Source organism: Eulemur rufifrons, chromosome 6 (genome assembly GCF_041146395.1).
Source record: "Eulemur rufifrons isolate Redbay chromosome 6, OSU_ERuf_1, whole genome shotgun sequence".
Lineage (NCBI taxonomy): Eukaryota > Metazoa > Chordata > Mammalia > Primates > Lemuridae > Eulemur > Eulemur rufifrons.
This window is the reverse complement of record NC_090988.1, coordinates 62,667,847-62,682,559: the sequence shown is the minus strand read 5'-3', so window position 1 is coordinate 62,682,559 and position 14,713 is coordinate 62,667,847. Positions and strand designations below refer to the sequence as shown.

General features: G+C 53.0%; 1 protein-coding gene across 7 annotated transcripts in view; it reads right to left on the bottom strand.

The window, feature by feature from the left end:
* The window catches only part of MICAL2 (microtubule associated monooxygenase, calponin and LIM domain containing 2), a 217,363-nt gene that overhangs the window by 65,505 nt on the left and 137,145 nt on the right, over positions 1-14,713 (bottom strand). For 2 of the 7 annotated variants that reach the window (XR_011233701.1, XR_011233702.1), the window contains 5 exons: positions 13,710-13,899; positions 12,491-12,579; positions 11,171-11,273; positions 8,322-8,477; positions 7,160-7,386 (listed from right to left, as the gene is read on the bottom strand). Coding sequence is in view for 5 of the 7 variants with exons in the window: in XM_069471167.1 (XP_069327268.1) it covers positions 10,875-11,273; positions 12,491-12,579; positions 13,710-13,899 (678 nt within the window). In the remaining 2 variants the exon portion in view is untranslated. Of the gene's footprint in view, positions 1-7,159; positions 11,274-12,490; positions 12,580-13,709; positions 13,900-14,713 lie in introns of those variants that run through there. The other 5 variants (XM_069471164.1, XM_069471166.1, XM_069471165.1 and 2 more) reach the window with 4 other exon arrangements.

Here is a 14,713-nt window from a genome sequence, read left to right as displayed (position 1 = left end):
TTCCCGGAGGGCTCCTGGCCACGTGCACATACCGCAGTGGCAGTCCTGGTGGGACCAGCACGAGTCCTCGAAGCAATACTAACGGCAGTAAGGAAAGCACCGACTCAGATCCGGCACCCACGTGCCTGCTGAGCACTTTGCCTCCATCATCCCGACAACTCTGAGAGGACGGCATCGCCATCTTCATTGCATGAGCGGAAGGCAGTGGAGTCCAGAGAAAAGAACTCAGCCGGGGCCACCCCGTGAGTACACAGTGCCAGATGCCACTGCAGCTGAACCGCCTGCCACTGGGACACAGCAGCTGTATCTGTGGCCGGCCCCAGGTGAGGGTCCAGGTATGCTCACCTGTGCCACAGGTCTACACTGCCAGCCTCTCACCACCTCCCCCAGGCCGGCTGCTCCTTGCCTGAAGTCATGTGTACTCGCTGGCACAGGGCTGAGGGTGCCAGGAGAGGAGGCACGTGGGGGTGGGGTGAGGAGGGGATCCGGCACCACTCAGAGGGGCTGCCGCGGCCCGTGGCGGGAAGCAGGTCTGCCCAGAACTGAGCACCTCAGCCCGCCTCAGCGCTGTGGCCAGCCCGCCGCTCCCTGATGGAAGACGAGACCCCAGAGACCCGAGGTGCTGGGCCAGCCCCCTACAAGCCTGAGAAAGGCAGAGCCAGGCAGGGCCTGGGGAAACGTCTGTCCTTACACACTGTCCCCAGCAGCCACGTCCAGAGGCCCTTCCTGACCAGGCCCCTGCTGCGGGCCAGAGAGGACCTTCGCTCCCCGGTTCCGCTGGTGAAATCGCTCCTGTTTTCTACCCAAGTCTGGAGACTCTTCCACTCAGGAGACGACAAAGCAACACGTCCTCCTGCAGATTGTTATAATCCTATTTACAAGAAGGGAAACTGAGGCTCAGAGGGGCTATCGCACTGTCCAAGGTCACACAGCTCCCATCTGCCAGGGCCTTTTCTGGCTCTGCACTTGGACAAACGCCCCCCATCCCCCATCTCATCCACTACTCTCTCCAAGGAAAAAAGTTGGGAAAGAGAGCGATGAAACCAAGTGTACAGGATCCAGTCAGGAAACAGAACCACGCAGGAGCTCAGCAGAGGAAAGTCAATCCCAGAAACGAACTGCAATGGTGTTGGAAGAGCTGAAATCCAGGCAGGGGTCTGAGGCGACCAGAGATGAGCGGCCGTGGGAGGCCACTGGCCAGAGGGACAATGGGGAGAGCTGGTGCTGCCAGAGTGCAGAGGCAGCGCCACCCCACGAGGTGGGGAGCTTGAAGGGACACCTGGCTTTTCCCTGATCCTGCCCTGCAGCCCGCCCCCCCACTCCCCTCCAAGCTTCCATGGTCAAAGCTAACAGGAAGCCAGTGCAGGGGAGCCTGGCAACACGGTTTGCATGGCTGCACCCCTGCAACACAAAGCAGAGCAGGGGAAGGGGAGGGCAGAGCTTCTGTGTACAGACAGGCAGATGTCCAGGACGAGGGCATGGCCTCCCCACAGCGGGACAAGGGAGGGCCCTGGGCAGGGTCCTGTGGCCGGTGGGTCTTCCCACCCACTGCCGGGGGATGCTGCGATGGCTCTGGGGGGGAGATTTGTGTGTGCCAGTGCTAAGGTCCTTTGCAGTGTGTGGCCCTTTAGAGACAAAGGCACAGATGCCTCCCTGGGGCTTCTGAGAGTGACTTCTCAGGGTGCACTAATGGGAAAGGAGTGTCCGGGGATATTCAGGGGATAACTAATTGGTGTATGGCCCTGGGCCTGTGGGCCCACCCTCCACCCCGGGGCATGGCTGCCCTGCCTGGCTGTGTTCGGGCCAGGTGTCCCCGGCCCCGTCTGTGTGCAGGTGCGTGTACACACAGACACACCCTCTGCTGACCGCAAACCAGGGCAGACACTGTGACTCAAAGGGCCCTGCCCGGCCCTGGCAGCAACTTGGTACAGAGACCAATAAACTAAACTAACAGCAAACCTGAGGGAAGACACGGCCCTGGACAGGACAGGTGTGGAAGTGGGTCAAGGCTGGGCCCCTTCCCCCATAGCCCTCATCCTGGACCCTGGGCCCCACACCAGGGAAACAGCAGCCACATTCGGGCCACACTCCAGCATCAGCCTCATCACACAGCTCCCTCCGAGCACCAGGGTCTCCTCCGCTGAGGCGAGGGGTGGAGCACACACAGCATCTTCCCTGCAGCCCTGCGGGCTCCAGAGCAGCAAGAGGCTGGATTCTTGCCAACACCAGCAGGTTCGAAGCCTTCATTCTTGGACCCTGACTCTTTTCTTCCTCTTCTCCCTGCCACTAACAGGCACCGCGGCTGGCCAGCTCCGAGCCTCCAGCTGGGCACAGCCAGACCCTACACCTGGGTTTCCCCGAATGAGGTGGGCAGGGACAACTCTCAGTCTCTGGGAAGGCCCAACAGCAACGTGGTAAAGCAGGAAGGAAGTAGCCTGGGGCCACTGTCCTTCCCTCCTGTCCACACCCCTGGCCGGGGCAGCAGCTGAACCCAGTGCTGAGCAAACAATCCCTGTACAGCCTGCCTCGGGGCAGATGGGGGTGGCAGGCACTGCCATGAGTCCCTGGTGGTGTCCCCATAGCCAGGGGTAGTGCCCTGGCCTGTGGGCCTGGTATGGGCTGGGGCTGGGAAGAGAGGAGACCTAATCTTCTGGCACTTCTAGGCCCCGCCAATGGAAGAGTCAGCTTCTCTATCTGGGAGTGGGTCTTCCGCTCCCTGGCCCCCTGCAGCTGGCAGGCAGCCTCTCCTGGGCTCAGGTACAGGCATTTGCAGGATGACTAGACTTACGAGGTCAAAGCTACATCGAGCCACCCACATGCCTTGGCGTGGGGGCCCCACTCTCCACCCAGGTTGCGGTGGGTAGAGCATTCACCCCCACATCCCTGTCTCAAACCTGCCACCGGGTTCCTATGTGAGGACCCCAGAGCAGGAGACAGTGAGAAGGTGACAGAGGATACGTATTAGGCCGGTGGCCCAGGCCTTGGTATCTGAAAGGCATCATGCCCCCCAGATCTGCTCTCTGCTGCCAACCTCAGGCCTGTCCCTGGGAGGGGCACCAAGCCTCACCTGCCACCTCTGCCTCAAGATGTATGTGGAGGTGACACTCCCAGAAGCAAAATCAAAACTCCCTTCTCACAATCAAGACTCTGCAGAGGCAGCAGGACACACAATGTCATCCTCTCTCCTTCCAGGTCTCCCTCCTGAACCACGACTGGACGCCAGCAAGGCCTTCCCCAGCCTCAGGTGGCTGCACGCTCCCCAGGCTGAGGTCCAGGCCAGAGGGCACACATTCTACAAATATTTCCTGAGGTCCCACTATGTCCAGAGCAGTGTTCTACCTGTCAGGGTTATAAAAGCATTCAGAAGAAACAGAGACCCCGCCTCCATGGAGCTTGCGCTGAGGCAAGGGGGGAACAGATTAAACAACACACACACTAAACGAATGCATTACACGTAAATGCGACAGAAAAACCGTCTAGCCGGGTAAAGGGGAGCAGGGTCTCTGGGAGTGCGGGGTGCAGTGCTATAGCAGACCTCACTGAGAGGGGGACGTGTGAACAGACTTGAATGACGGACGGGTTCAGCCAGTGGGTACTGGGAAGGGTATTCTTGGCAGAGGGAACAGCCAGTGCAAAGGCTCTACGATGGAGTGAGCTGGTGTGTGAGGAGGCCCGTGTGGCTGGGACAGCGTGTGTGAGCGAGAGAGGCAGGACAGGAGGTCAGAGCACAGGGGCCAGACCCTGCAGAGCCCTGACTTGTGCAGTGGGCTGGAGAGCTGTGAGCAGCGGGAGGCCTGGCTTGAGCTCTAAGAGGACCACCCCCGCAGCTGTGTTGGAGGGAGAAGTGGGTGGCCTCGGAGGGGCCGCTGCAATGAGCCAGGAAGAGATGACAGGGGCTGAGGCCGGGGAGCGTGGAGGTGGTGAGATGTGGACGAGTTCTGGATGTTCCTGGAATTTGCCAATGGTTGGGGTGTGGGGCCAAGAGAAAGAAGAGTCAAGAATGGCTCCAAGAAGAGGTGAATCGAGGTTTGCAGAGTTGCGGCGGCCAAGGGTGGAGCCTGTTTCAGGGGAAGATCAGGAGTTGGAGGAGGATTGGGTCGGAGATGCCCAGTGGACATCCGGGCAGGCAGCTGGAAAGAGCCAGAGCCCACGCTCTGTCTTTCACTACAGCAAAAACAAAGTCCGTGGGCAGCTGGGGCAAGTAGGAAGGGGAACCCGAGAGCCGAGGCCGGGGAGTCTGTAGGCGGGTGGCTGCTTGCCTTCAAGAGGGCTGGGGGATCACAAAGCTGGAGAAAAAAACGTGGTGCCACCCAGTGTGACTTGGGACCTCTGTCTAGTCCCCGACCGAGATGTCCTGTCAGGCGTCCTGAGCCCCCGCTGATCTAGAATGCACAGGGAAAGTCTTCCCGGGGGGGCTCCTTGCGTATGAGACGAGGAAAGTGCTCTAGAACTTGGCAAAGAGCATTGGCCGCCCTGAGTGCCAGGCCCCGTGCTGGTGCGCTCGCTGACTCCACCTCCGCAGAACCCCACGCCAGAGGCCTGGCTAGTCCCGGTGCACAGAGGGGCACGCCCGGTGCCACTCAGTCCAGCGTGCGGGGAGTCAAGGCCAGTCTGTGGCCAAGTCCAGGCCCTCACCATGCGCCCAGGTTCTCTTAGAGCAGCCACCTGACTCCCGGGCCGTGGGACTCTGCTGCCTCACAGTTGAAGATGCTGCTCTAGACTCACCTCCCCAGCATCAGGGGGCTTCTTTGGGAGGGAGGGGCTGCTTTAGTCTTGGTACTGACCTCAAGGGTGCCACAGGAGGGAGGAACTGCCCGAGCTCTGCACATAAAGTGCTTGGCACAGAGAAAACGCTCCACGGGTAACGGCTGGCTGGGGGGCAATAAAAGACACGGTGACTTCTTTTACTTACTAAGATCTTTTTAAAAAGAAAGTTGTAAAAGTGAATGTGTTTAGAGAAGTGAAGGAGACCAGCCCACCCGCTCTGGTTGGCCTCCTTACTCCCCAATATTCAAGCTGCACAGAGATTTATTTCTCCTGCCGGATTACTTCCTCAGAGTAGATTCCCTAGAGTGGGATTAATGGGCCAAGAAGTTGGAACACTTTTCTGGATCTTAACAATTTTTGCCATATTCCTTTCCAAAAAAAGAGTCTCCCAGTTTACTTTCTGCTCAATACTAGTGACTAAGCTCATACTTTTTCTTACAATAGACTCTACTTTTTTTCTTTACTAATTCAGTGGGTGCAACATAATTAATTCATATTCCTTTAAAAGCCAGTAGGAGCATTATTGCAAATGCTTGCTTTTTGTTTTTAGTGTTTACTTTTTAAAATTTGCTTAAGTATACACTGTCTATTCATAGCCTTTGCCTATTTATCATTGACTCTCTAATCAATAACTATTAACTGATCACCTACACTGTGCGAGATGCCTGGCAACATCAATTTTAAAGGAACTTTCAAAATATGATGGCAATGAACTTCTTTGTTATCACATTTAATTCATATTTTCCCCTAGTCTGACTGCCTAGTTAATATTTTTATTTTTATACATTACATTTTAAAAATGTATGCAATCAGATTTTCGTCCTGTTTTTCTATGTGATTTTTTTTTCTATCAGAAGATTCCAGCTTAGAAAGTTATCACCCCATGATCTAATCAATATTTAATTCTATTTAACATTTCATTCTATTATTTTACTTTTAAAATTTCAAGTCTTTAATCTGGTGTTTCTGGATTAAAGAATATTTTACCAAACACTATTTATGTAGACTGTAATATCCAAAAAACCCCAAAGTAAACCAAACCAAATAAGTGTGGGAAAGCTGACTTGAACAAAGTTAATTAAACTTTGTCTAGACTCCTTAGAGACTTCACATGCTAATGAATCTTGTGAGTCTTCAAGGTTTGGGAGAATTGGCAAGGTTGGTATAAAATATTTCTCAAACTTTGTGACCGTGGGACCCTTTGTCTGTGAAGCACCTCTTGGGGTGCCATACCTTTGACAATGTTGCTTCATCCCAACTTCAAACAAAAAACTCAAAACCCAACTGTAAACTCCATAGAGTGAGGACTTTTGTCTGCTTCTTTCCCTGCTGTATTCCCAAATCCTCGTAGATGCTCAGTAAATATTACGTAGTTGAATAAACAAATGAGTGCCTGCACAGATAAACAAACAAATCAGATCTAGAACAGCAATACAAAGATACATACTCACTACAATGCAAGGAGGTGCCGGGACTTTGTGTGTGGTTCCTTGCTATATCCCTAGGACCTAGAATTAATGCCTAGGACAAACAATTGTTAAATAAGCGAGTACATAAAGGAATGAGTCACATGCCCAACCCAGCACCTGTGAAGCTCACAGGTGACTTTTCATGCCAGTGTCAGAAGCCCAGCTGCACCTAGCCAGGCGGTGGCAGCCATCCCATCCTGGGGAGGCTGAGGACCAGACTTCTTTGGCACTGCCCAGGCTAGCTGGAGACTCCAAATCCTTCCCTTAAATCCATCCTGAGTTGGGCCAGAGATTGCCGTGGGTGCTGTACTCAGAGTGGCCCTGTGTGCAGAGCTCACAGCATAAGACGATGAATGCCCTGAGGCTTTAGGGGCAGGGGAGGTCTCTTAAGATGGCAAACCACTCTGCGTCTGATGAGCACACCGCCATGGTCACTGCCATCCCGAGACTACCATCCTGTCCTTCCTCCTCACCTTTCACCCATCACTCAGCCGGATGTGAGGTGCTCGAGACCAACCTTGCTATCCAGGAGCCTAAATTAGCATAAGGCTCACAGGTAAAGCTCTCCTATAGAGCCACGCTTGGGTGTGTGGGGTAAGGGGTGCAGGCTGCTGTCAACACGGTCTGTCCCTAACAGCTGAGGGGACACCAACCCTCACCCATGATGCCCAGCATCTAGAACAGCGAGGTACGATTAGTTGTCAGGAAAGAGAACCCAAAGCCTGGCCCAGGAGCGTTGGTGACATTCTCCAAATATTACCCCCGGGTAATATTTCTTTTCAGAATGCCTCAGCGCAGACCCAGAGAGCCCTGTGTCACCACCAGTGCAAGTCCCGCCAGCAGTTCAGGGAAAACAGACCCCTTCAACCAATCCCTGTGTTTGGGGGTTTAGAAGCCTCTGTGGCAAAGAAGAGAGGAAACAATGAGCTTTATAAAGAACCATATTTATTTCCATTTACAGCATCAAATACCATAAATAAAGCTAAACATTGTTTTGCTGTGTGCAAAATACAGGGTTCCGTGTGGCACTGTAAATGATCACCAAAGGTCACAGACATGCGTTGTGATGAGATTGGGAGCCTAGCTAGAGAGGAGGCTGACAGGGGAGGATGCCACTCTTTGGTTGACATTCTAGAAAGGAAGGGAGACTCTGCAAGAGAAGATAAGACAAGAGCAACGACTTCGTACTGGCCAGGATCTGCACGGAGGCAGCGGGGGTGCAGCATGCAGCTCTGGGCAGACAGGCTGGGGGGCGGGACGGCTCTGGGCCACATGCAGGACCTGAGACCGTGAGGCCTCCTGGCCTACCACAGCTCCACTGTGCTGGGCGAGCTGCTTCTCTTTAAAAGCATGTCAACTGGCCTGCTGCTCCAGGTAAATGAGTCAGCAGAATGTGTGTTTTAAGCAGAGCCACAGGGGCGTTTGAACTGGCGGCTCCAGGCCTGGGGCTGAACTGAGTCATTTCTCAAAGACATCCCTGCCTGGGCTCATGATTGCTCTATTTGAAGCTCCCGGATCATTTGGGGCTTTATGAGCCAAGGGAGATAAGAAGAGCCATAGCAAAACCATCGGATCTATAGTGCAGGTTGCAACAGAGAGAGAGGAGTTACTGGAGCAATTGCGATTATGTGTTCAAACTGCAGAGCGTGGGTCAAGCTTGGGATGAAGCCTGGGAGGAAATGTTTTTTTAAAACCCCTCCAGAAAGAACCACCTATGGGTTTTGATCAATGACATTATTCTGTGTATTGGAACCAATTTAAGAAGATGCTGATATGCATGAGATTTTTCAGAGACTGCTAGGCAAAAGTGTTCTTTTCCAAGGGGACAGAGCCCTCCCTATGGTACTGACTCACCATCAGGGTTGACCCTCCCAAGAAGGTAAGTGGCTTTGCAGGCACACCTGGGAAAGCATGCAGGCAGGCAGGCGCAGGGGACAGAGGAGCGGCGGGGCATGCACTTGGTGTGGACCAGACCGCCAGCTCCAGGGGAAGGGCAGGCAGAACACGGCTCTCAAGCTGAACACCACCCCTCGTTGTTAACCGACCATGCCACGGAATGAGTCCATTAGGATGCGAGACACTCACAGTTAGCGCAACCAGCACCACCGGCGGGGAAGACGGGGTGCGGAAAGCGGGTTAGGGGTTAGTACCACTCTCTGGAAATTGGCAAGAAAACCAGTCACCTCAGAGCAGAAGTGTGTCAGCCAAGAAGTGGGTGTAGCACTGGAAGGCTGAAATGCACTGACGGCCACAGTGTGAGGTTGGAAAGAGAGAGAAAGACAGAAAAGAGAAATTAGTGAGGGACAAAAGGAAAACGAATGACAATGCGAGAAGGCATCAGAGTTGAAAATAAGGCAATCGTTAAAAAAAGGGGGAACCTACTCCAAACAAGTCACTGCTTGCTTAGGAGAGATGAACCTTTCTGGTAGTGGCCAGTTACTTAATTACAAGGGTGGACGCATGCAGTTTGCTACTGCCAACACCACCCTGTACTCCACTTAGAGCTACAAATGCCCCCGGGACCTCCCTCTCTGCCCCACTGTCCTCTAGTGTCTCCTACTCGTTCTCCAATACGCCATGGGGGCCTAGAGCCATCGCCCTCTGGGATCCACCTGTGCGTGTTGGTACCGTCTACCAGGAAGGTTCGAGGTCTCAGAACATATTATACAAAAATCTCAGACTTCTGCTAGGCACACCCTGTCTCACCAGAGTAATTCAAACCAGTCTCCTTATGGCCATATAGGACATTCTTAGAGATTCCAACTCTGGCTTCATAGAACATTCCACACACCATCTCAGTCTACCCTGAGCTGATTGTAATGACAATAACACGGCTGTTCACATCATCACCTCGAGAATTTACTCTCCATAATGAAACACAAAAGGAATCAAGGGCTCCGCCTACCATGCTGAACATTAAAATCCCAGCAAAAATTGGAAAAAACACAATGCGAGTCATCAGACTGAGAACAGTTCCAACAAGGACGGAGGCGCCGGTTCCCACAGACTTAGCCAAGGCCATTCCCCTGTTCTTCTCAAGGATTTCTGATAGGCGTTTGTAGAAACTCACCACCCTTTCTTCCCACTCTATAGAAACCTGTCATCTCAAAGCTGTAGAGAACTCTGGCTCCTAACTCACACCAGGCTCCACCTTAGTTAATCTAGAAGAATCTCCAGTGATAGTGATAACAAATGCATAGAGCTATTTTGGGCCCAGCAAATCCGGATACACTGAGCACCATAGAAGGCCTTTCTCTCTCAGTCTCCTGATTGTTCAACCAGACCCTGCAGCTGTGCATGTCCAGGCAGACTGGCGTGGGGACAGCCAAGGGCTCTCCCAGATACTCAGAGTGAAGAATGTAGGTGGGCCCGATGCTCGTTTTTGCCCTTACTAGGGCAAACTTCCTTTGGGTCAGTCAATAAACAGCTTCTACTCCCAGCCTTCCCTGCCAGTCAACATACAGTAGAGCTTCCCCGTGGAGGTCAGACACGTTGCTTTGCTAGGGCAGTGTGAAAGTGGTTTCTGACTATTCTGACCATGTGCGCCTGGCCGTGGAGCCACTAAGCAGCCAGGACAGCCACGGGCAATGCTCAGTGGACAGGCCACATTTCCCTGCAATAGCCTGATGTGCTCGCAATGCCCTCAGTCTCAAAGGACACCCCGTGAGAGGGCAGAGTCTTCCACTCCACTCAGCCTGACCCTTATGCGCCCTGAGTGGCCTTGGCTCAGCCTGCAGCCTGGGCTGGGGGACCCAGTAGGGACAGCTCCGGGAGTTAAAATGCTACCAGCTGAAATATCTCGTCTTCAGCACTGCATCAGCTTGACGGAGCTCTCTAAGGTCAAGTTCAATGGGCTTCCTCTGCCGTGCCCATTAGTGGGAAGGGAAATGTATGCTTATGGCAATCTGGTTGAAACCCGCGGTTCTGTGTCATCTGGCTGTGATTTACTATGGGGGATAAAGCCTTCAAGCTACTATTTTACATCAAAACAAGGGAACAAAACAGTTCTCCTCCCAGAGGGAGGACAGACAACAGCCAACTACATATGCTATGTGCTTTTGTAGCTTTAATTCTATTTTGTTCTCTACTCTTTTCTTCTAAAATAATTAGAGTTCCATGTCACAAAAAATTGCCTGCTGTTGACCAGTGACATCCGGGTACATAAGTAGAGAGGCACCGGTGAGGAGAAGGCACACTCACTTTTGTGTATGTAAAATCCCCACTGTTAAAACTTTGCAGACAGTGGCTACTACAAATCACTATAATGTTGATGGGTTCGTGTGAAACCAGCTATAAACTGCAAACTTGTGTTTAGAAAAATTGACACTCATAGAAAAAAGAGTTTTCTCTTGGCTTATTAGAAGTTAAAAATTGAAATGTAAACCCAGAAATATGGCTCGCTTTGGTATAAAAAAGTACAAAGCTATAAAAAACATCCTTCATGTTGTCCCTGGCCCTAGCACCGTGAGTAGATGTTCACCCTGACAAGGCCAGGCGGAGGTGGCCAACGTGAAACGCTTTGGCTTGGAGCTATTTGGTTAACGAACGCTAGGCCTCGTGGCCAGAGCCTTAGCAAACGACAGACACGTCGCCGACCAACTCCGGAAATGTTAAGGCACTTTGGGGCAGCCGGGTGCTTCAGTGAAGCTTGACCGGGAGGCACCTGAGCACCCAGGTGCGGACGGTCTCGAGGGACTCCTCGGACTCCCTGTACATGGCTGCCAGGACCTCCGAGAAGGCCCAGAGCAGCGGCAGCCCGAGGCTCAGCAGCTCGTAGGTGTAGCAGTAGTTGGAAGCATTGTCCCTGAAATGGCGGCCGGCGGCTCGCAGCGCTCCCTGCATCCAGTCAAGCAGGCTCCCGGGAAGGTGGAGCAGGGCCCCAGGCAGCCCGAGAGACCAGCTCAGCGCCTTCCTAAAGGAGGAGGTGGAGATACCTGGGGGGCTGCCTTCCGGCGTGCTGATGGCGGCCACGGCGCAAGAACTTTCCGAGGGAGTGTCTCGGCGAGGGGCTTCCTGCTCCTGCCACGTCCCCTCCTCCTGCGAACGAGATCACAATGTGGGCGTTTAGTCCCTGAGTCCCCCAGAGGGACTGCTCCAATGAAGCAGACCAAGAGAGCCACAAAACTCGAACCTGGCAGACCCTGTGTTCTGCAACCGGCCCCCCTTTTGCTGCTGAAGCGGGTGCTGCATATGGGCGCAATTTTTCTGGGGGGCGAAGTGACCACGGCGGTCCCGATTCTTCAAAATATATACACACACCCTTGGATCAGCAATCTCACTTCTAATGATATATACCAAACAAGTAACTGGAAATACGGATAAGGATACACATACCAAGATGTACATTGTAACAATATTTGTAAGATAAAAATATCAAACATAAAGGTTCAATAATATGGGACCAGAGAAGTAAACTATCGACCATCCATAAAGTAAAATTTCTTACAGGCATCAAAAATTATGTCTCAAAAGACTTTTTAATGTCATGGGAAACTGTTCTTGATATGTTGCTAGTGAAAAAAAGGTGGTTATAAAACTGTAGAGATAGGATTCCATCTAGGCTAAAATATATTCACACAGAAATAAGTCTGGAAGCGGATGTTACAATATGTTATTGTGGTTTTCTCCGGATAGAGCGCTTATAGGTGATACAACTTTCCTCCTTTGTATACTTTATTTTCCCAGTTTTCTACAAGGATCCTATATAACTAGAGTAAATGGAGAAATTAAGTTTTAGGTTGTAGCTCGTGGCTGGTGGTGGGTGATTACTCAAACCTGGGAGAAGGTGTTTGCTAAGGGCTGCCGGGGCCGGCGCTACCACACATCGTCTATGAACTCAGCGGGCTGGTCACCAGGCTGACTTCAAGAGCCTGGGAAAGGACTTGGAATCCACAGACGGTCAACCCCATACCAGGTATTCCTGCAGGCAGCAGTCTGAGGCCAGGTGGGCCCCAGGCACAGAGGGACCCCGGGGCCTTTGCGTGGCTGAGCCTAGCGTCCCACCCCTGGCACGTGGGCAAGCTCTTTCTGGGCTTCTTGTGAGAAGCCAGCACAGCCTCTCCTGGGAGCTGGCATCTGGAACAGACTGAGGCAGAGGACCCATCCACAGCAGGAAATGGAGGCTCTCTTGTTTATATGTGAGTAGCTTCCATCGCTCCAGGGCAAAAAAGGTGACCTCACTTTGAGGAACCCTGGAGAACCTTCTCCTCTCAAGGGTCTTCCCTGTCTCCCCGGCCTCTCGAGACAAAACATACCTCTCTCTGCTGCTTCAACTCTGCCCGTCTCTTCCGTTGTTTGCTGCTGGTTTTACAGTGAATGAAGTGGGGCTTGCAGTAAAACTTGCCTGTAAAAAGAGGTGCACATACACATACATGAAGATTTCTCTCCCATAAACCAGCACCACAGTAGACACAAGCCAAAGTACCTGCCACTGTCCAAGTCAGAAAACACCAACAGTGGACCTAAGCCCAGGACGGCTCAAACTTGGGAAGCACCTTCTGTCGCCTGCCTTAAAACAGTGGTGCTGAGATGAGGCAGCAGCGTCTGTGGATGGGGCTAAAACCCTCAAGCCAAGCAGAGCTTCCGGATAGCTGGTTACGAGGAGGCTCCCACGTGGCGGGGCTGTACCTGGAGAGGGCACGGGAGCGCTGAGCCCCGCCTGCCACTCCTCACCCTGTGCATCCCCTCCCTCTGGCTGCTCCTCTGCATCCTTTATAATAATTGGGTCAACTCTCGTCAATTCTCACAACAAATTTAAGAGCCAGGCATTACTATTAACCACATTTTGCAGATGAGCAAACTGAGGGGCCAAGAGGTTAAGCAACAGGCCCAGGATGATGTGGCCAGTAAGGGGTGCAGGCTGGGTTTGAACCCGGGCAGTTCAGCTCGAGGGTATGTAACGGAGAGCCCCATGCTACGCGGCCTCTCATCATACATGACAGTGCAAATATCAAGTGTGAAAAGCAGAAAACAGTCACTCATTTCAATGAGCACATTCCTTCCTCGATGATCTCTCTTAGGCCACTTATCAGAGTGGGTGTTATTCTGGTTATTTTTATAATACATACTTTAGGAAGAATATGAATATACCATCACTAATGAAAACCTGTATCACATGCCAGGTGTGGTGCCAAGCGTGTCACACAGGTTATGAGGTTTGATTTTCTTGGCCACACCAGGACAAGGCACGTGGTGAGGCTAAATGAGAAATGTACATAAAGCCCTTGGCACACAGTAGGTGCCCAGCAGTGCCTGGTATACTGCAGGTGCCAACACTTCCCCTTCCCCCAGACCAGGCAGGCTCTCTGTCTAGCAGGAGCTCCTAGTTTCTCTGAACAGCTTTGGTGACGACATTGCACTCCCTGCTGGGGATGTGTTGGGTGTCCCAGAGCCGCTAGAGGGACAGGAACCCAGGCCAAGGCCACGTCTGAGGCCGAGGCCAGAACCCAGCGCTGCCCTGGCCCCTGGGGCTACCTTCGTCGCCGTCGAAGGCGTAGGCAGCCAGGCGCAAGGTGGTGGCGCAGACGCTGCAGCGGAAACACTCGCGGTGGAAGAAGTGGCCCTCGGCGCTCAGCCGCTCCATCACGTACACACGCTTCTTGCAGAAGTAACAGGTGTTGCTGCCACCCAGGTTCAGGGGAAATGACGGCTTCCGCGTAGATTCCTGGGGATCAGGAGAAAAGAGCGGTGTGTTAGGGCTGACCTCGGCTTTCGAATGCCAGGCCAAGGCTTTTGGAAACTCCGCACTAAATCCTGGGGACCTTTGTTGCCCTCGTCACCGTCACCGCAGCAAAGAGTGAGGGGTGGGAAGATCCGCTCCCGGCACAGACCCCCGCCCTGCAGCGGTGCTGCCGTGCACTCCCACCCAGGCGGCTGCAGCAAGGGGGGCCTGGGAGGGACTGTCCCCCAGGCCGGCTGCCCTGGCTTTGGGGTAGGAGTGACATTGTCTGAGATGACAGAGTGGGCATCACTCAAACGTGTCTGCTCAGGGACTTTCTCTCTAGGATCTGTCCCGGGGGTTAAGGGTCACCGGGCTCTAGAGAGAGGTCACTGAAACCAGCCCACTGGGGACGTTTGACATGTCCTTGCCCCTGTGGCATCAAGTCTGCTCAGTTAAATTCGTAAATGCCAAGAGGGAGGGTGTGGGCCCGGGCAGGGGGACACCTGGGTGATTCCAGGGGAATGTGCCAAAAGGAAACCAAAAGAATAGGTGACCACAGCAAGTGGCCTAGCTGGGAGAAGGGGAGAACTCAAATCAAAGGGATGTTTTTCCCAATACTTATTTCTCAATCCAGTGCAAAGGGGCTGTTCAGGTTGGACATTAAACACGGAAAGTTAGGGAGGCCCAATTATGCTACGGCTTCACCTGGGCCTTTCTACTGAGCAGTTCCCCTGAACCCCAGACAGCAGGGAAGATGCTCTGTCTTGGAAATGATCCACAAGGGACCAGAGTGAGGTTTGCCTTTAAGGAAATGCAG